Source organism: Fukomys damarensis, unplaced genomic scaffold, assembly GCF_012274545.1.
Source record: "Fukomys damarensis isolate Sample0158 unplaced genomic scaffold, DMR_v1.0_HiC HiC_scaffold_35, whole genome shotgun sequence".
In the NCBI taxonomy this organism is placed as follows: Eukaryota; Metazoa; Chordata; class Mammalia; order Rodentia; family Bathyergidae; genus Fukomys; species Fukomys damarensis.
The window spans coordinates 37723070-37743576 of NW_022900947.1; the positions used below are offsets into that span (position 1 = coordinate 37723070).

General features: G+C 41.0%; 2 protein-coding genes across 4 annotated transcripts in view; both read right to left on the reverse strand.

The window, feature by feature from the left end:
• Txk (TXK tyrosine kinase) overlaps positions 1-5994 on the reverse strand; it is a 71291-nt gene extending 65297 nt beyond the window's left edge. Inside the window, exon 1 of the mRNA XM_010640202.3 lies at positions 3915-5994. Coding sequence (XP_010638504.1) covers positions 3915-3930 — 16 coding nt within the window. The 5' untranslated portion in view covers positions 3931-5994. The remainder of the gene's footprint in view (positions 1-3914) is intronic.
• A 52-nt stretch (positions 5995-6046) lies between these two features.
• The window catches only part of Tec (tec protein tyrosine kinase), a 111470-nt gene continuing 97009 nt past the window's right edge, over positions 6047-20507 (reverse strand). For 2 of the 3 annotated variants that reach the window (XM_010640204.2, XM_010640205.3), the window contains exons 10-18: positions 19149-19228; positions 16966-17099; positions 14085-14159; positions 12845-13016; positions 12515-12731; positions 10325-10389; positions 8007-8125; positions 7765-7922; positions 6048-6613 (exon numbers count right to left, since the gene is read on the reverse strand). In XM_010640204.2, coding sequence (XP_010638506.1) covers positions 6530-6613; positions 7765-7922; positions 8007-8125; positions 10325-10389; positions 12515-12731; positions 12845-13016; positions 14085-14159; positions 16966-17099; positions 19149-19228 — 1104 coding nt within the window. In that variant the 3' untranslated portion in view covers positions 6048-6529. Of the gene's footprint in view, positions 6614-7764; positions 7923-8006; positions 8126-10324; positions 10390-12514; positions 12732-12844; positions 13017-14084; positions 14160-16965; positions 17100-19148; positions 19229-20507 lie in introns of all 3 variants that reach the window. The other variant, XM_010640206.2, reaches the window with a different exon arrangement.

The window sequence follows — 20507 nt, forward strand, 5'->3', positions numbered from 1 at the left end:
AAAAAAAAAAAAAAAAAAAAAAAGAGTAAAAGGCTTTCCAAAGCCAAACCGTGAAACCACACCAAGGGGGCTGTGGGAAGGAGAAAGGAAAGAAAGACTATAGGGAGTTTTTCATAGAAATGTTTATTCAATTTAGAAAGCTCTCTTTCATTCTAAATTCATGCATTTAAGGTGTTAAATTCCTGTATGTGAGTGTGTGTGCCTTTGGCCATTTGATATTACAATGTCTAGTCATCTAAGAAGCAATGGCCACCAGAAGTGTTACTTTTTTAAACATGTGTTGACAAAATAAGTGAAGAACTTAGACCCCAAACTGTTTTATTGTTCAACATTAGACTGTCTGAAAGAAACCTCAAAGTAGGCAGAATTCCTGGAGTAGGGGATTTGTTTATGAGAGGAAAGATTCCCCTGGCTAATGGGACAGACAGTAAAGGGATAAATTCACGTGAAAGATAAGAATGGAGCGAAAAGTGTCAGGGGCCTGAAGAAGCACATTGAGAGAAGGGGTGAGAAGAAGACTATAGAAATGTGAGGAGAGGAAGGGGCACCTGGTCCTGGGCAACCAGTGTTCCCAGGAGCACAGTGCTACAAGGAAAGGCAGCGGTCTCACTGGAACGTGGGTCATGTGTTTCCCAGCTACAGCCAGGGCAAACCCCTAGGCAACAAAGACCTTCCCAGAACCCAGAAGCCCTGCACAATGTTGGTTTCCTCCCCATAACGAGCTGTGTGACCAGGACTCTGCAGTCACCTCCCATACAACCTCTGCCCGCCTCCACACCTCAGTCCTGCTTCTTAGAACTCTGTTGTCTGTGGGCTCCAAGTTCACAGTAATCTTGCAGATATCACACACAAGACATCTGACCAGCTGGCAAGATGCAGACGTGGCCAGCTAGGCCACAAGGCTGGTACTGGGCAATGACAATGGACAAGGGGGTTCTGCAGAGGAATGGCAGGGTCTGCAGGTCAGCAAGCAAGAAGGCTGGGACCCTGACAGAGGCGGTAATGGTGGAGGCTGCAGTTAGCATTGTTACTCACTTTAGACAGTTACAAGAGGAAAGAATGAAATTATTTCAATACCCTAGCGTCAACTTTAACTGTTTTTTAAAAGGGACATCAGCTCCAGAGACAAAATGGTAGTGACAGTAGACAAGTTTTTGATCTGTGGACAGACGATACCCAGACCTAGTGAAATATTTATGATCTCACTGTTCCCCTCACTGTGGGTCAGGAGTCCAGGAGCAGCTTAGCTGGGCACCTGTGGCTCAAAGCTTTACATGAAGTTGATTGCAAAAAGGCTGGGCTTTACCTGAGATGGGAAATCTACTTCCAAGCTCATGCTCTGGGCCCCTGCCAGGTCTTGGGGGCCTCGCTTCCTCCAGATGGGATTTCCCCGCAGGCAGCCTCAGAGGGCTCACAACATGGCAGCTCATGATCCTAGATAGAGAGCCAGAAAGCACCAATACCAGAGCCTGGCCTTCATGCAGCCTCACCTCAGACGGGACAGGCATGATTCTTACCATACCCTATGCATGAGAAGTGAGGAACGAGGTCCAGCTCATACTGAAGAAGAAGACTCCTGCACGGGTGTGACTCCACTGGGAACATTTTTAGAGGCTGCCCGTTCCAGCCACCCTCCTTGCCTTCGTGTTAATAATAAGAATGATAATGGATGATACTAACTAGTGGGGCTGCTGTGACAGCCAAGGGACAGGACCCCAAAGAGAGCTTTAGAAAGACAGGCAATGTGCTCAAAGGGTCCTCCTCTTGCCCTCGGACCAAACTATGGAGGCCAGAAACATGTATTTTAACCAGGCATGCTTCCGGCACACTGATTTAAAAGACACTTACATAATTTTCTTTCTCTCAATTTGGAAGGGAAAAAAAAGCAGAGTTATTAGGCAAAAATGGCCTGCAAGGGAGGCAAGAGACAAAATTTCCGAACCTTTAGCCACTCTGCCTTGGCCTTTCGTCTGAGCAATGTTCCTGGATTAGGTCTGTGCAGGGGGCAGCCTTTAGCTGGCGGAAACCCTGGCAACTCCAGTCTCACTTCTCCAGTGGGACTTCCCTGGAGCAGTGCCCGTCCCCACTCAGAATCTGCCGTCCCACCTCCCACAGGGACCTTCTTCTACCCCACAGCAGTCTATGAAGCCAGAGTGCCAGCACGGCCCTCAAAACAACAAAGGTATTGGGCAAACACATCAACATTTTTTGATTAATTTTGATACACCCTGAAGCGCTACTGGGCTTTCTCCTTGACAACTGCAAACACTCATTATCTTACCCAGAAGAAAATGGACTTGGGTCCCAATGCAGTTTAGGGCAGAAGGAAACAGGTGACTCCACCCATCAACTCACATTATCAGCTGGAAGACATTGCATCAAAACCATCCCTTTTTCTGCCAGAGAGAATGTTCCTCAAAATAGATCTCCCATAGGTAGCCTCTTACTTCATCCCCCAGGCAGTCTAAGGCTTCCCTCAGCCCTAAAAAGTATTATTATTATTATTATATAATATATAATATATATCTATATCTATATATCTATACGTTTCCTGTTATGATTTTCAGCCTTTTCTCGCATTCTCTCCTTTGAGGAAATGGACCAATGCTTTCACAGCTTTTAATATTTATTATGTCACTGTTCAGCTCTGTCCTGCCAGCAGGGGAGGTGCAGACACATGTTGTTGCTTTTTAGCTTTTTCTACTTTGATCTGCTTGGCCTCTATTTTTGCCAGCAAGGAGCCTTTTATCTGAGTAGATTAGAGCTGTAAGTTACACCTGGGCAGGCACAACTGAAATAGCATGGTTTATTTTTTATAAATACTACCAACAATGGCAATGTTCCTATTGCCACCTAAAAATGAGGAATGTAAAAACTTGACTTAGATAGCTGGCCTAATCTGATTTGACTGAACTTTGATAAAGATTCCAGAGACACTGAGAATTCAAACTACAGACAACATTTTTCTAACACCCCCCCCCTTTTTTTGTATCGGGGATTGAACTCAGGACCTTGAGCTTGCAAGGCAGGTGGCAAAACCACCAAGCTAAATCCCTGGCCCTCTTCCCTATTTTTGACTATGTGCACAATTAAGTCCTCTGAGTTTTATAGATAAAATAAGCATTTCCAAGAATTGTAAAATGTACTGACTAGTCTTCCAAAGCAACAGTAAAATTAAGTTCATGCTGCATCAGTCATTTTTATCTGTGCTTTCTCTGAGATATCTTGGGAGAAAGTGGATAAAATGCAGTCCTCATTTTAGACAGGAAATTGACATAAAGAAGTGGCTGGCAGCGACCACTAAGGATGTAACAAAGCCAGAACTAGCACTCAGTCTCCTGGCCTGTAACCCTAAGTTCTGTACACTTAATAACATTTTAAAAACAAACACTTTGCCAGGGATTTGGCTCAGTGGTTCTGCCACCTGCTTCAAAATCACACAGGCTGGAGTTCAATCCCCAGTACCAAAAAAAAAGAGAGCGAGCAAAAAAAAAAAAAAAAAAAAAAAAAAAAAAAAAAAAAAAAAAAAAAAAAAAAAAAAAAAAAAAAAAAAAAAAAAAAAAAAAAAAAAAAAAAAAAAAAAAAAAAAAAAAAAAAAAAAAAAAAAAAAAAAAAAAAAAAAAAAAAAAAAAAAAAAAAAAAAAAAAGAGTATAAAAACAAACACTTAACACTAACTGTACTTCAACACATGTTACAGATATAAGGATATGATATCTATTTTCATTTGTGTTCTCATTGCTGAAAATTTACTAGCATTTCATCACCACAGTAGTTATCTAAATAAACAAAACCCTATCACTGTCTTCAGAGTTCCACTAGTGTGCTATGCCAGCCTAGACAAAATGTCCTCTTACATACAAAAATGCACCCAGAACAAGCCATGAAAACACGTTACCAGGCCCATGTTACTTACAGGTGGACAGAATCATGGCTGCCTTTCTGCAGGGACACACAAGGCAGTCTTCATTTCTTCAGCCAGGCTCCACTCACAAAAACACATCTTTTAACTGAAATCGTCGTTCGCCCAAGACATTTCTCACAGGCAAAGTTAACCCCTCCTATTTTCCTATTCTAAAACCTCAAAGCATGTGAATGATAAACTCGTGGCCTACAGAAGAAAGTTTAATCATTTGCATCCTGGGGGGGTTGCTATTATTTCCTCCTTCCTATATGTGTGGGTGGAGACTACAAACAACATTTTCAAGAAATTACAAACTTTTTGTAAAAGGGGCCTGAAAACATCAAGTCAGACTGCCCTTTCTGGAGAGACAATGAAATAAAGGAACAGATAGGATAAGGGACCTAGCCCAAAGTTACATGACTGGTGGTAAAAACAACTGGATTCTAGGTTTTAGAATATCAAGTTCTGTCCCAGGACTCAGGACTGACATTGCAGGGACCTTATTTGGGGATGGGAGACAATCCAATGATAGACTTAAAAACTGACTACTCTTACAAGGTGACTCAGGAACTGCTGAGAAATATGAAAACAATATCAACAATGCAAAATGTACTACAGAGTTTCACTTCATCCCACTGGAAAACACAACCAAACACTAACCCATGAAGGGTGCAACTTTAATGAAGACAGCGGATTCACATTTCCCTTGCTATTTCCTGCCTTAAAGATTAAAACCTTTTTTACATTCTGGGTGGGTATTTCTATTTTTTTTTATGACATCTTTTGCCTTAGCTATAAAACTTTAAGTTTTAGGGAGGAATATTTAAAGATTTTTAAAGAAAATGCTCCCAAAAGTTGCCGAGTATTATCTTTCTTGTTTTCCTATCAGAAGCATTGATGACAGGGTAGGAACTGTAACTTCTCCTCGCTCCACCAAGCCTCCTCCTTCCCATGCTCCTCAGGTGAAAAGACTAAGGAAGGGAAGGGGTGGAGTACGGCAGGATAGTAAGTTCCAGCTTCTTTAGCGCCCTCCTTCCTGGATGAGATACAGGTCACTTACAAGGTATGTATGATTTTGTTATTTTGTTAAACAGGAAGAGAAGGGGAATGTGGCAAATTGTGACTTCTCTTCCTTAAGAAAAAAAAAAGAACCAAGAACGCAATGGACACAGCCTTCAGTAGATGGACTCCCAGGCACACAGACTCCAGACTGCAAAGATCTCTCTCTCTGGGATCAGAGTGAAGATCTCAGAGCAGCTCTGGTCCACGTGTTCACCAAATGCCTCACAGTGCAGGAGAGACAATGGCAGTCCTGGTGGGAACGGAATTCCTGAAGGAGGTCCCTTGTCTTCCTCAGCTTTCTACTCCCACGAAGACCAAGAATGTGTTCCCGTGGTCTCTGCTACTGGTGAATGAGGCAGTATCCTTTCCGGGCGCTCATGAGAACAAAGGCAGGCTCCAGTTCAGTTAGCGTCTTAGAGGTAGTTAAGGGTCAGAGCCCCCCTCAGACAAAAGGGGCAGCAGGGTTTATGGTAGGCTGTAACAGTCTCGCTGAGATGGGAAGCCAAGTCCAACCAGACCCCTTAGAAATATCTGGGACACCGCTCAGAACACCACCTCCATCTCCCTCGGCAGCTGCCTTTCCTCTGCCGGAGCTCAAGCTACTCCTGGGGGCCTGCTGGAGGAGGGTGGTGTTCTTTGTTAACATCACCTGATCCTTCTGCTCCCGGGCCCTGCACCTCCAGAGTATCAGGACCCTGGAGCAAATCTTAAGATTTAGGAACCAACTGATTCCTCTTTTGTATTTTCACCTGATTCCAAGTAGCTGTGCCCACGGTGGACAGGTTCAAGTAACCATGATATGGGGCCCAGACAAGACTACCTAAGTAAAAGGGAGTTTAAAAAGGACCCACTTTCCTCTCTCGGGTAAGGAATATTTGATCCACAAGAAAGGAGCTCTGCAGTTCTTGGAGTTTCTAATCCTAAGAATGTGAGTTGGAAATATTACAAAATTAACATACAACTTATGTTTCTTATAAATATATAAAAATTACGGATTCAATTGAAAGATAACTCGTGTTTCTTATAAATATATAACTTTACATATTATATGTATTTACAAAATATACAGCATACAAATATTATAAATGTAATACTAACAGTCTTGAAACAGGGATGTCTTCAAAACAAAAGTTGGGTACTTATCTAGGGTAGATTCCTGATTCAGACAGTGCCCCAGGCGCAGATTTCTGTAGAAGTCGAAGGGAAGAGAAGGGGCCTACAACAGCTCCGGTGCCCCCCCTTCCCCGATACCAGGCCTTCTACTGGCACCAGCTAACATAGTCCCATGAGTACCCCAAAGCGGGCAAAGTGCCCGGCACGCTGTCAGCACTCAGGTTGCTGAGGAATGACGAGGGTGAATGTTTTTGGTCACCAGCTCCGAGGTAACATTTCCAGTGTGGAAGGCTCGCTCAGTCACAGAGCTAAGGCTGCTCTAGAAGCAAGCGCATAGGTGTTTGATTTTGTAAGTTAACCAGTCCACACATCCAGGTGCCAAATTAATTCAGCCACAATTGCTATTTCCTCCTCAGGCTTCGGGATCTGGAAGCCGCTGGTCACGGAACCATTCATCTTCCAAAAGTTTCTTCACATTCAACTAGTTCATCGATCGTGCGCAGCAAATCTTCAAAGGAAGGCCTTACCTCTGGCTTCTACAATTAAAAAAGAAAAACTGATGGCGCCAGAATTCACTCCAGAGAAAGGTCTCATTGCTCCAGCTCCTGTAACACGAACTGCAGAGAGGCGACCACAGCTTTGGGGCCGGGAGAGGCTGGCCTCTGTCTCTGCTCTAATTACCATTCGGTGCTGCTGCTAGAGGAGTATCTCCAAGACAACGCTTTCCTGTCCCTGCTCAAAGATCTCCCAGAGCTCCTTGGTGCCTGTGAGATCAGGTCCCGTTCATGTGCGGGGCACTGTAACCTGCCCTTCCCCGCATCCTTTGTTTTCTAGTTTCATTTCCCACAAAAGCTTCACGTGGGCTCTCTTCTCTATCAGACCAATCTCCACCCTCGAGTTCCCACCATGTTTATAACCTCCTCCTTACCTTTGTGCTGTTCTCCTTTTGCCCCCAATACCACTTCCTGCCCAGACTGTCTCTGCCCATTCCAATCGGTGCCCTTGGGACACAGGAGGTTTTACAGCAAGTGAAGGTGAGGCTGGGCTGTAGGGCCAGACAAGCACCTCCTGTTCTGTAGCTAACTGGCTCAGGCAAGCATCAACCTCCTAAGCCTTAATCTTCTCATCTACCAAACACTCACTGTAAAAGCTTCTACACCTGAAAAGGCTGTTTTGAGAACTAAATCTAAAACACTCAGTACAGGGCCTAGTACACAATACATATAAGTTAATGTCATTGTTTTTTAAGAGTTGTTTTGGTGACTAAGGTCTTCCACGAAGTGACACTCCAGAATTTCCAGAGGCTGAGTAAAGAGATCTTGGAAAGTTGAAGTTTGGGGGAAACATTCTCCTTGGGAAATGAATGAGATTTCACTCCACAAATGACTCAAGGAAGGAAAAGAGCAACTTCTCCAGGCCGATTGCCTAGACCTTGGCTCAGCCAAGAGGGGAAAGACTGCCATTTAGGAGTAAGGGAGCAGCCTGAGTGTATGAAATTTATTGTTAGCACTTTCCAGTTCTTTTCAGTACTCTGAACTGGCTTGAGGGTGCTGGCTTCCCACCTGCAGCTTGAAATCACTATGAAACACACACCACCTTTCTAGGATACAAAGGCTATATGTTATCTACCCACCAAGCCCAACTCCTACATGTTTTGGATACTCATGAGAAAGAGAAATATCTATACCTCCTGCCAGCATCTCAGCATCACCTCATACACGTATTTGGACGCCAGCTTTGGCCGGGGGAGTCGGTGGCCTCGCGTAACCATGGTTACCACTTCATAATTCGTGCTTTTCTCAAAGGGCATTCTGCCTTCAGTGAATACTTCCCACATTAGAACACCTGAAAAAAAGGCAAGGGTTACCAAACGATGTGCCAGTTTCCTCCACAAAGCAGAGCTGAGGGACTGTGAAGCGCAGAGCTTACCAAAGGACCAGACATCTGATTTGCTGCTAAACCGGCTGTAATTAAACACTTCAGGCGGACACCACTTCACAGGGAATTTAGCACCAGAAGAACTTGTGTACTGATCGTCCAGAACATACCTGAAGGGAGATACACCATGTGTTTGCGCTTCTGAAGTACCATCTATATCTTCCAGACGTGCTTTCATTTTTACCCTTACAATCAAAAACACAGTGGACTAAAGTCCCGCCAGCATCCAGCTGAAGCTCAAGTCCACCTCAGTGACCACACCTGGTGCTTATAATCATCTTCCTCTCAGCATAATTTAGGGGCACTGGAGGGATATATCACAACCTTACCACTCACACTTTCATTTTTGTGTTCATCTTTTTAATTTATTAGGCAGTAGGGGCAGAATACAATAAAACAGTTTTCAAACTTTTTTTAAAAGCTGCTTTACTCTTAACCAAAACCTTACCCAAAGGCCCATATACGAAAGGAAAGCCGCCCTAAAGGAAGTGGTGAACGGGGTGCACAGACATACGTGCTTTGAGCACCCCATGACTCCGAAGAGCACAACTTAAACTACAGTATATGGGGAAAAAAACAAATTAAAAAGGCAAAATGAAGTATGTAAATGGTGGTGTTCATATTTATATAGCATGATGTCTTCACCCACTACATACATTCAGAACTATACTATGTCATCTTTTTATATGCACACACTCAAGTCCTTCTGGAAGGATACACAGGATCTAGTAACAGTAGCGCTTTCTGGGGAGAATTTCTGCTTAGGAGTGGTAGATGTGAAGCCTTCAGTCCTTTCTGTAATGTGTTCCATACATATTTATAAGGTGAACGTATCTATTATTACATGTGCAAATAAGTCCTAAAAGTTGTCAGGAGAAAATATTCAAATAAATGCACAAACTTCCTTTATTGTATTTGTAACTGACAAAGATGGTCACTGGCACACAATGCTCCCATGGGCTGGGTCAAATTGCTGTCAGTCAGGGAAGTCTGAAGTTACTACACACAGAGTGTTTCACAGTGATTGATATGAAAACAAAAAATTGCTAAAATATCAGAAGGAACATATGAAAATGGAAGACTGCCCATCAGATACTGAATGCTTTATATGAGAGTAGTTAATACCTCTACAGGTAGTTAACACCTCTAGGCTGACAGTGACAGCCCCCTGCCCTCACTACCCTGAACTTGGCTTCACAGGACCCGGTCCTTGACTGCCATTTTCACTGTTCCCAACAATGCCCGTGAGGCAGCTGCCTGGGATTCTTCCAGTTCCCTGAGCAGCCCAAATGTATCCCAGACAGCAAGCTTTGCCCTTGTTGCTCCTTCCACCTGGAATACCTCATGCCTAGGTTTTCACCTGATTGATCATTCTGCCTTTGGATCTCTCTTTAATGTTCTTATCTCAGAGGGTCTTCCTGGCCTCTAAACTTAAGGAGCAGCTATCACTCCTGCCTCACCCTAAGCTGTCTCTCTCACAGAGATGGGCAGAGGGCAGATATTTTTCTGGAAAGGGCCAGATACTAGGTACAGTCATTCAGATCCCATAGGCCACACAGCCCCGTGACAAGCCTCAACTGCACCTGTAGTGTGAGTGCAGCCACAGACCACACATTGGCAAATACTCAAAAGTAGATCTCAATAACACTACTTTTATCAACACTGACTTTGGAATTTCAGATAATTTTCAGCCTAATGGTCTTTGAATTGTCTTCAACCATTTAAAAATGCAAAAGGTGAGCAAAAAGAGGGGTAGGTCAGATATACAGGCTACCATTTGCTAGCTGGCCCCTTCTCTGACACGTCCATTTATTTGCAGGTCTCATGTTTCTCCTCCCTCCACACCATACGGTGCCTATGCATGGGGCACACACAGCTCCATCTCTGCCCTGGTTCATGTGGTTGTGCCTGGCATGTAAGCAGGCACCTAATTTTTATGTGTGGAGAAATGGACAGAGGGAAAGAGACAAACTAAATATTTATTAAGGTCTTTTCTAATACTCTACTAAACCTATGAAATTTAAGTGAACAAAACACTGCAGATGTGGTTACACTGTGCATTTGACCACCAAACAATGTCTTGTAAAAACAAAGGTTCAAAAATACAACCCACACTGTGGAGCAAAAAGTTGTATATTTAGCAGGCTATACTACCACCCAGTGGAGAGAATTATTAACACCGAAATGTATGGTTAATACTTCTGCCTCAGAACTGTTGATATGATTTCTTTATTAATTGCCACACTTATTAATTCTACACAACAATGTGTGTGTGAACATCACCTCCAAGCGCATGTACTCAACCATACCTGGCCATTCCAAAATCACACACTTTCACAACACCAGCCTCGTTCACTAGGCAATTTCTTGCAGCCTGGAAAACATTAGAGTGGAACATTAGAGAAAACATTAGAGTTGCTAACTTTCCCTGCTATTATTTACTGTAACCTGATCAACAATTTACAAAGGATAGAAATGCCTTCATACAAATTATTTTTATCCCCAGGAAAGTGTCTCCAGTGATATATGAAACAATGAGTAGAAAGAAAAAATAGGTCAGAAAGTCATGTTTGCAATAAGGTATTACTTACTATACCTTCCTTAGCAATGCTCACATCTAAACAAGGACCGATAGGAAGGTCAACCCATTTTTTTCCTTCCAGCTCTATTCTCATTAAACCAGGTGATTTTCTCAATAAGCATCAACACCTCTTGAAATCCTTCATCCAGGTTCTCAGTAATGAGTTTAATAACACAAAACCATCAGTGATGGTCAACCAGAGACTGGTCACCTCGATCCCAAATAGTCAAAAGGACAACCATAGGGAAACGGTGTCCCACTCATTATTTATGAGGTTTCCAGGATATTAAAACATCCATTGTGCCTCCACTCAGCCAACAGTCAATAGGATTCTTCTCGTGGGAGACAGAAACATGAAAATCTTCCCTCAAGGAGTGGCACAGACCTACCAGACATGGCATTTTTCAGAAGAAAGATATACTTTTAATATTATAACCCATGAGCAGAAATGTAGTTTTCTCCCTGATTGTTCAGAATATTATTTTATATATGTGGCAATTGCCCTTATAAGAGTATTTTTTCCCTGATGAATACAGTTTCCTTATCCGTTCATCTGTGCATGGATATATAGGCTACTTCCAAAATTTAGCTTTTATGAACTGTGCTGCTATAAATATGGGTATGCGTGTAATATAATGTCTTTAACTCTTTCTGGAACATACCCAGGTATGGTGGTGCACAACTATTATCCCAGCACTCAGGAGGCTGATGCAGGAGGTTCACCATGAGTTTGAGCCCAGCTTGGGCTACACAGTGAGTAGTCAAAAAAAATGAGAGAGAGAGAGAGAGAGAGAGAGAGAGAGCAGCAAGAAGTAGGAGTATTTACTTTGGAGCCAAACCTCCCAGGTTCAAATCCTGTCTCCACAATTTATTGGACTACGGATGTTATTTTACTTATTTGTGCCTCTGTTTCCTCAGCTGTAAAATGGGAATAGTAATAGTACTTAGCTTTAGGGTTACTCTGGTGATTAAATGAGTTTATATTTGTAAAATACTTATTAAACACTGCCTGTTTTAGGTGACTGATTTTTTTTAAGTCACTTGCTGCTACTCTAGAAGAAATGTGTCCTTGCTTTATCACAAGAAAGCTAAAGATAAAATACGGGAAAAGTCCTAAATGCAAATTATATTTTATTTTGGTTGAAGAATTAAAAGTAGACTGACAGTGGTGTTGACAGATATGCTGAAAACACATTTGTGAAGAACAGGTGGAGATGCAAAACAGAAGGAAAGAAGAATGGAAGAGAGCAGGAGAAAGAAAAAACGCAGAAGTGTCTCTGTCACCATAATTTAAAAGCAGTACGAGATTTCTTTTTCTGTACTTTCACAAGTTAACATAAGCCCCAATCTTTTCCCAGTGGTGAGAGATAAAAGAAATTAGGAATTTCTCAGACAGTTTCTGTTTATAGTGTGGGAAGAGGAAAAGAGTCTAGGACTGAGTCAGAAGGGAGGTCACCCTAGTGTCTCTGTTTTATCACATTAGGCAAATGATTTCACTTCCCTGAGGCTAGCGCTCTTACCTCTAAAACAGTGATGGTAATAAACCTCCTATGGCTAGCTAGCTCATGGGATCTTATCAGGGGATCAAATAAAGCATGAAAACTTGATTGGAGATACTCTATAAATTATTAAGAGTTAATAAAAATGTTTTCTTTAAAATGATGAGGTGAGTGAAATTTGCCAAGTTTAAAATTAATGCTGAATTGAGCTAGAGATTTAGCTCAGTGGAGCTGCTGCCTGCCTCACAAGTGCAAGGTCCTGAGTTCAATCCCCGGTACCAAAATAATAACAATAATAATAATAATGCTGTAACACTGTTAGAAACAAAAACTGGGTCCTAGTCCATCAGTGATCACCGGTTGACCCAGTGGACAGAGGAGGCCAGGGAGTGCACGGGAACACAGAGGCACAGGGTTACCAGGTCTCGGTGGATGAAGCTGTTTCTCTCCAAGTACTCCATCCCCTCACACACATCCTGACACATGCTCAGCAGCATGTCTCTGCTGAAGTGGCCTTGTTTCTGCCGGAGGAAATTCAAAAGGCAGCCCCGTTCCATGAACTCAGTGACGATGTACATTGGTTTCTGCTGAGTGCACACGCCATAGAGCTGTACCAGCTTCGGGTGGGTCAGCTTCCTGGATACGAAGTCAGACACACAGAGTTATTAGAAGAGAAGAAACCAGCAGGTGGGTTAGCTGGGGAGGGGCCTTACTACAAAAACAAAGCCTGGAAGGAGACAGTGACTTACATCATCACTTTAGCTTCTTCTATGAAGTCCTCCTCACACATGGCGCCTTCTCGAATCGCTTTGATGGCTACTTTGTACTGGGCTCGCCACTTGCCGAGTCTCACCACTCCAAACAGCCCACTCCCCAGCTCCCTCATAAAGGTCAGCTCCGAAGGGTTAATCTCCCACTTCTCTGTAAAACGAGGGGAAAGCAACAACGCTTAACCAGGAGAAGGCAGCACGGATCAGTGAGGACAGAGGAAGACTAACGGAGATCGCATCCAAGTTACAGGATAACACGGTAACAAGTACTGGGGAAGCACAAAATGGAGCTGCAGCCTGCGCGTGACGGCACAGGGCAGGAAGGAGTGCGGAAGGAGGAAACTGCATCACAGCTAATAAGAGAGCTGAAAACTAAGGTATGTTAAAAAGAACAAATACTTCCTCCTTTATCACTCTTCACCCTGGATTTGTTGCCCTTTTTTTTTTTCCTTTTCCCTTTTACCAAGTTAGAAAGAATTAAACCTGCCGTTTTTTGCCAGAAGCAACAAACACAATCAAGTTCGAAGCTTTCTCTGTTACCTCCACCCTCACTTCCCTGAAAGTAAGCTACAAAGCCAGTGCAGACCAGGAAGGGCTAGGATTTATTTTACATGTAACATAATAAAGTTTATTTTTCATTCACGAAGTTTTCCACTGAATTATGAATGATGAAAACAGAAAACCTACTCTGCCATAAAGGATAACTGTAAGTCTTTGGAGAAAAATGGATGTACCTTGAGACCATAATGCTAAGTGAAATAAATCAGACAGACAAACTCAAATATAGCATAGTTTCTCTTAAATGAGTAACTATGAATATCAAAAAAGAACAAAATAAAAGACAGATAATGGGAAACAGGAAGACAGATCTTTTGCAGATGGGAAGAGGACCAAAAGGTGGAAGAAGGGGAAAGGAGGGGAGGAGAAAAGAGATTTAAAAAAGAATCTCAGTGTGTTATGTGCGTGCACTACCAACTCCCTGTGAGAAATGCAATCCATTGTGTACTGCAAACACGCACTAATGAAAATAAAAATTAAATAAATAAGATAGAAAACTTAGGCTTATAATAGCTATGAAGTATAATCATCTAAAGACCCAAACTAGAAACTTATTTTTTCAAAAAACAGTTCCACTGAGTAGAATTTTATACATCTGAATTTGTTTTGTGATTAAGAGTTCAAAGAAAATTAGTCAGTGCAGCCACAAAGTGAGAGTTACCATAGCTAAAGCCTGCAGTGGTTGGTGCATTCTTCCCCTTTGTGCTAACGGGGTAGCGCAGCCTTGTGACAAGTCCTAAAAATCAAAGAAAGTATCACAGTTAAAGTCATTCTTAATCATTCTACATGGCCAAATGCTAAATGAGAAATGCACTTGTAAAATACTTTCAATTATTAACTCACTGCTCACCTACGTGGACACACAGCACTGTGCTATATACTTTCATTCATCCAATACACTCTCTTTTAAATACTATGGTTTTTATCAGTTTTTACAGCACTAGCTTCCTCTTTTCTGGAACATTTTAAAGGATAGTAAGACATTTCTAACAGTTGCTACCAGCAATTTCTTCATTTTCTTTTCCAGTATGAGAACCGAACAAGAATTACATTGGTCTACTTCAAATTAAAATGATTTGCCTGACATAACTCAATGTTAGCAGTTTTCACATAAAAACTGAACTCAGATATTAACAAATGGTAAGCATCAACTATTGGAAATCAGTAAGTTAAATCCTTTAACCTAAGTTGTTTATGGCAATAAGAAACAGGAGGTGCTTCTATAGAAATTTACAGCACTCTGTTTCTTCTACTGCGGCACATGTTGTAGTCATTTAAAACTGTTATGTACACCTCTGTCTTCCCTCAGGAGGTAAGATCTGGGCGAATCAGGATCAGTGACTATCTAATCCAACACCCTCTCCCTAAAACCTAGCTTGTTTCCTACCGTGTAGTAAGAGTTAAATACATGTTTGTCATGAACTGAAATAATGGTAAATATAAATCTTATTCAAGAGCACAAAAGAAAAAAATAGAATGTTTAACACCAAAGAAAGAAAATAACAAGCGATACAAAAAAGTTATTTGGGGATAAATCAATATGAATTAGTTCCACAAATATTAAGCAAAGAACTGCTGTATAATCTAGCAAATCCACTCCTAGATCAATACCCAAGGGAAATGAAAACATAATTCACACTTGTACACAAACTGTTCCTATCGGCATTATTCATGGAAGCCAGTATGAGGAGACATGACAACCCAATCTGTCACAAACAGATGAGCAAGAAGTACAATCCATGCAATGGATTATTTTATCAATAAAAAGGAATAGTTACCTTATCTAGAAGGCTGCCCACATTAGAAATTCCATCTTCCCAAGACCTCCTTCTTAGAATATATTAGATGTAAGCAGTATACATGAGCTAATTTCTAAAGGTTGTGGTCAGCAAATTCATCAAAGCCAAAACTATTATTGGGAATTTATATGTGTCCAGAATCCTCAGTGATATCTCCTGCAATTTCTCCCTCAACCTCAATATGTCTACAGTTTGTGTACATCCAGCTAGGCCTTAGCTTCCATAAATAGATAAAAGGTTCCTTCTCATAACAACAGGTGAGGATTAAGATCTTGACTCCCCAGGTTTGGAATTACAGAAGCTGATCCTGTCTTGTTATTTAGCATGATCACACTGCAGAACTGTTGTTTTATTAAAGAGTTAAGTGTAGATTTATATGCTGGCCTGAGAATCTAACCATTCCACAAATATTGTGCTAGGTTCTGCGTGGTGACTCAATCACTAGAAGTTTATTTTATAATTCCTGTGTGTCCAGCCCTGCACATTTTTATATTACTGATTATTTCAATAAACTTGTGGGTGCCTTTTTCAATTAAAAAAAAAGGAATGGAATACATACACATGATATAATATGCACAACTGTCAAAAACATTAAACCATCACAAAGAAACTAGTCACAACAGACCACATTCTCTGTATGATTCTACTTACACAAAATGTTCAGAATAGGCATTTCTATACAGACAGAAAGTAAGTAGGTCAGTGGTTGCCTGGGGCTTAAGAATGGGTAGAGGGTGAATGTTAATGAGTACAAGGTTTCTTTGGGGAATGATGACAGTGCTCTTAAAGTTAGATTACAGTGACAGAACAACTCTGTAAATACACTGAAAACCAATGAACTGTGTACTTTAACTGGATAAGTTTTTGATGTGTAAATTATATTTCAGTAACTGTTCCTATCATTATCTGAAACAAAGTAAATACAACCACTAAAGAACAACAGGCTTTGCATAAAAATTGCTTTGTTAAAGTCAAGGGCTAGATATCTTGCTATGTCACCCTAAGGAACTTCTACAGGCATAAATGTGATTCCCATTCTTACTGTTTTGGTGCTTGTTTTGTTACCACTCAGGTGCTAGGTGCGGCTGAGATTCGGAAAGATAGAAAATTTGGGACATCATTACAGAGGGTTCACAACTTGTGACTTTACAAAGTTCAACTTAATAACAGTGCAAAAGCAATATGCATTCGGTGGGAACTGTATTTGACTTTTGAATTTGGATCTTCCTGGCCGGTGATTTGGCTCTGTCCCTGGGCTGGCGATGCACGGCAGGACTCTCTGGGAACGCTGGATGGCCATAGTGAGCCTCCGCTCCCAGTCAGGCATGGACCCACGAGCTGCAGCATACTGTGTTGCTAACAGGAGTTTAGTAGGTTAGGTGTAATAAATACACTTTCAACTTAGGCTATTTGAACCTATGATGGGTTTATTGGGGTGCAACCCCATCGAGAGTCCAGGAGCATCTGGACTCTACTCTTTGGAAGCCTGTAGTGTAGGATAAAATCCTAGCTCATCTACCAACTTTTGTGACTACCCTAAAATACAAATATATATCACTTCCTTAACATGCAATCATTTTATATCAGTCATTCTCTACAATTAACTAACTGCAAAACAAAACTGCTCAAGGGAAAAGGTATTACATGCCTGACCATTTTAATCACTACCTAATGTGCTTGCTTCAGCAGCACATATAATAATCACTACCTAATATTTGAACTAGATATTAATAGTTTACTTACCTGCTGCGTTGTGCTTATGATATTCAATAATCTCAGGAATTGAACCAAAAGCATGCTTTTCTGCTAGATAATACTTCTTTGGAGATGTTGTTGTTTCCTTTATATGATAATGCCTGAAATTTGATGAACCTTCCCTGTAACAAAAATCAAAATGTGTTACAACCAGGTTGAAACAATGCAACTTCACTCTTGCGTGCTTTCTCCAGGGTAACCACAGGCTCCTTCTGCGTGGTCGCTTCTACTTCAGGCACAAATACTATTTTTCCTCCATATTCTTCCTAGTTTTGTCTTTCTACATTAACAGGTAGAAATTGTGAAATTGAACACCAGTAATATATTTGGTCACTTGCCTGAGACTGAAAGAGAAGATTTACTAACTCCAGTTAACAACAGTTGAAAGTCTTAAAATGATCATTATTTGTTATCACCCTTTTGTCCCTGTTATTGGCATAAATTTTTATTTTATTTTTTGCATGAATTTTTGAATGTCTAGAACACTTGAACTTCTAAAGTAAATATATTAGATTCATAAATATTTGTATTCCATTTTAAGCACCTGTATAGAACCCAGTTCTTCTCTAGTTACCACTTGCTAAAAATGCTTTCATAATGATTCCCATTGCTCTTAGGATAAAGGTAAGACTCCTCAACACTAATTGTTATGGCTTGTATATAAGTGTCCTCCCCAAGCCTCATGCACTCATAAGTGGGGCTTATGGAAGGTGGCTGGATTATGGATATGTGATACTGAAATTAAGGGTATGTGGTACTATATATGTCCACTAATTGGTTTTGCATAGTTATGAATGGATTTACTGAAGACAGAAGCCCCACCCTGGATATGGGTGGCACCAAACAGTAGGTTTGTAACTTGGGTGGAATAAAAACGGAAAGGGAGGCTTGCTGCTGCTGCTGCTGCTGCTGCTGCTGCTGCTGCTGCCTGCTTTTCTGCCTACCTTGGCAAGGACTGTTTCTCTTCTGTCATGCCTTGCCTTGGAGCAGCCAACTATAGATTAAAGCCTCTCCAAACTGTGAGCCTTTCTTCCTTTAACTTTGGGTGTCAGCTATCTTGTCTCAGCAATGAGAAAAGTAATTAAGACACTGATGTTAGCTGGCTTCTGCTTTTACTTCTCAAGCTTCTCTTCCTCCTTCACTTTGTCGCTTCCACCAACCCAGCTGCACTTTTTTTAGTTCCTTGAATTCGTTGTATCCTCTCTCACCTCTGGGATCGGGTAGTTTCAACGGTCAGAAACTCTCTCCTTCTGTCCAGTTTTTCCTGCCTCAGCTTGTACATTACTTAGGATGACACGCATGAATGACTAGACATCTTGGATATGTGCCCTCCAAGACCACCCCCACACACACACACATCACTCTCCTGCCACAGGCCTTACTCCTACACTACTGTCCCTCCCTATTAACTGTGTAGCCTCCACTAAGGTACTGGAGGGCAAGATCTGTGCCCACTTTGCACACTTAGTACTTAGTCCAATGTAAATAATTATGTGTTGAATATTATTAAAGCTTTTATACAACTCTAGATAGATAGACAGACAGACAGATGAGAGATACTGCCAAAAATGTATACACATGTCAGGAAAAGACAAATAGTATGATGCTTTTCAACAGATGGTGTTACTCACAAGGAAGATCTTAGAGGATGTTGTATGTTACAGAAAACCCACTACACAGCCAGCCCTTAGAGAAGAGATTGAAAATGTCTGTGCAGCAATCTCAATGCCAAGGTCACCCAAACAGCAGTTCGCTGTACTAATAAATGTCTGGAAGCTACTAGCTACCGCTTTGAGCATCTCTTGTAATTACAGAGGCCAAAGGTAACTTGTATTATTCTCATAATGTCTCAATAAATTTAGAGTTAAATATTTATACAAGTTTTTCTTTTGTGAAGTGTGTATACATTTTTTGGCAGACTGTGTGTGTGTGTTTGCGTGTGTGTGTGTGTGTGTGTGTGTGTGCGTGTATGAAAAACTAGGGAAAAATGATTGAAAATATGATTACATAAAAAATAAAAACTTCAGAAATAAAGACTGTATTTTCTTTGCTAATGCTGAAATAGAGCATCTGTTGAAAATTAGAAATACAATATAGAAAGTTCAAACAAAACTCTAAATTAAAAAAAAAATAAAAATGCAAAAAAAATGTAAAAGAGCAGGATTACTTACCCTCCAAACTTTGTATAAAGGGAGACTGTGTATAAACCTGGTTGACTGGAGTCTCTTACCATAAAACCACCTTCTTTATCCTAAAATTCAAAGTGAGAAATTTTTTTTACTCCAATTATTATTATCAGTGCCATGTAGAAGATTCAAGAACCCAACTGTATGCTGGGTGTGGTGGAGCACGCCTGTAGCACTGGGAAGGCTGAGGCAGCTGTGAGTTCGAGACCAGCCTGGGCTACATAGTGAGTTCCAGGTCAGTCTCAACTACATAGTGAGACCCTGTCTCAAAAAACAAAACAAAAACCCAATTTTATGACTATTACCTTGGCCTAGAAAACCTGCTTTGGAGAAGTACAACTTCCCAGTAAGGCCCCTTGGTTTCTACTCCACACTAGTGGGTTACGACTAAAGAAAGCACACTCACCCTCCTCACAATCACAAGTTCTCACACACACTATAACACAGCCACTTCAACTCAGGGCCCTCTTAGGGCCCTTTCCGAACTAACAGACAAGATTTTGCAATTCCAGTAGGTCCTGGACACATGAGGAACCAGTCACTGAAAAACATAAATCTTAAACAATTGAGTTTCATTTCAAATATTTTTTCACATTTGCTATAAGCTGCAAATCCTGACTCAATATCATTTCTATCTACACAACATTTTTCCTGTAAATATCAAGTGCTATTTATAAGACTGTACTTAAATATCTTTAATTCCCCTGGAGGTTGATGTTAAATATCACTTTTTACAGAAGGAGAGATGGAGGCACAAGTAACTTAAACAGAAGAAATCAAAAGTCAGAACTGACTGAACATTGCTGAATAAATACAATGCCGAACAAATAATTGTTTCAGGGTCCAAGCAAGAAAGAGAAACTACGAACCTCAAATAATTCCCTGCCAAAAATCTCTAGTCATATCCAATCTCTGGTATTTACATTGTTTTAGTATAAAAAGTATGTTTCATAATTGAAAAGTAAAATAAACTATATTCTTATTCATAAGACAGTAGATTTGAAATAAGGCCCTATAAATATATCTGATCAATTACAAACAACAGTTATGCTAACTGACCAATAAAAAATATAACAGCTTTCATTTTTTTACTGAAAGCCTATCGCTCTAATATGTTCTCATGTGAATGTGGTACTCTTCTTATCCATGCTTTACTTCTTTACTTCACAGGCAAGAAAACATAACGTGGAAAGGCTGGATAACCTGCTTCGCATCATATAGTAAGTAGAAAACCAGGATTGGGACCCCAGACCACCTAGCTACCCACTCCTCCACAGCTGTCTCACACTGTGAGGTCTTCAGGAAGATACACAGGCACTCGCGTAATGAGCACACTAGGTGTAG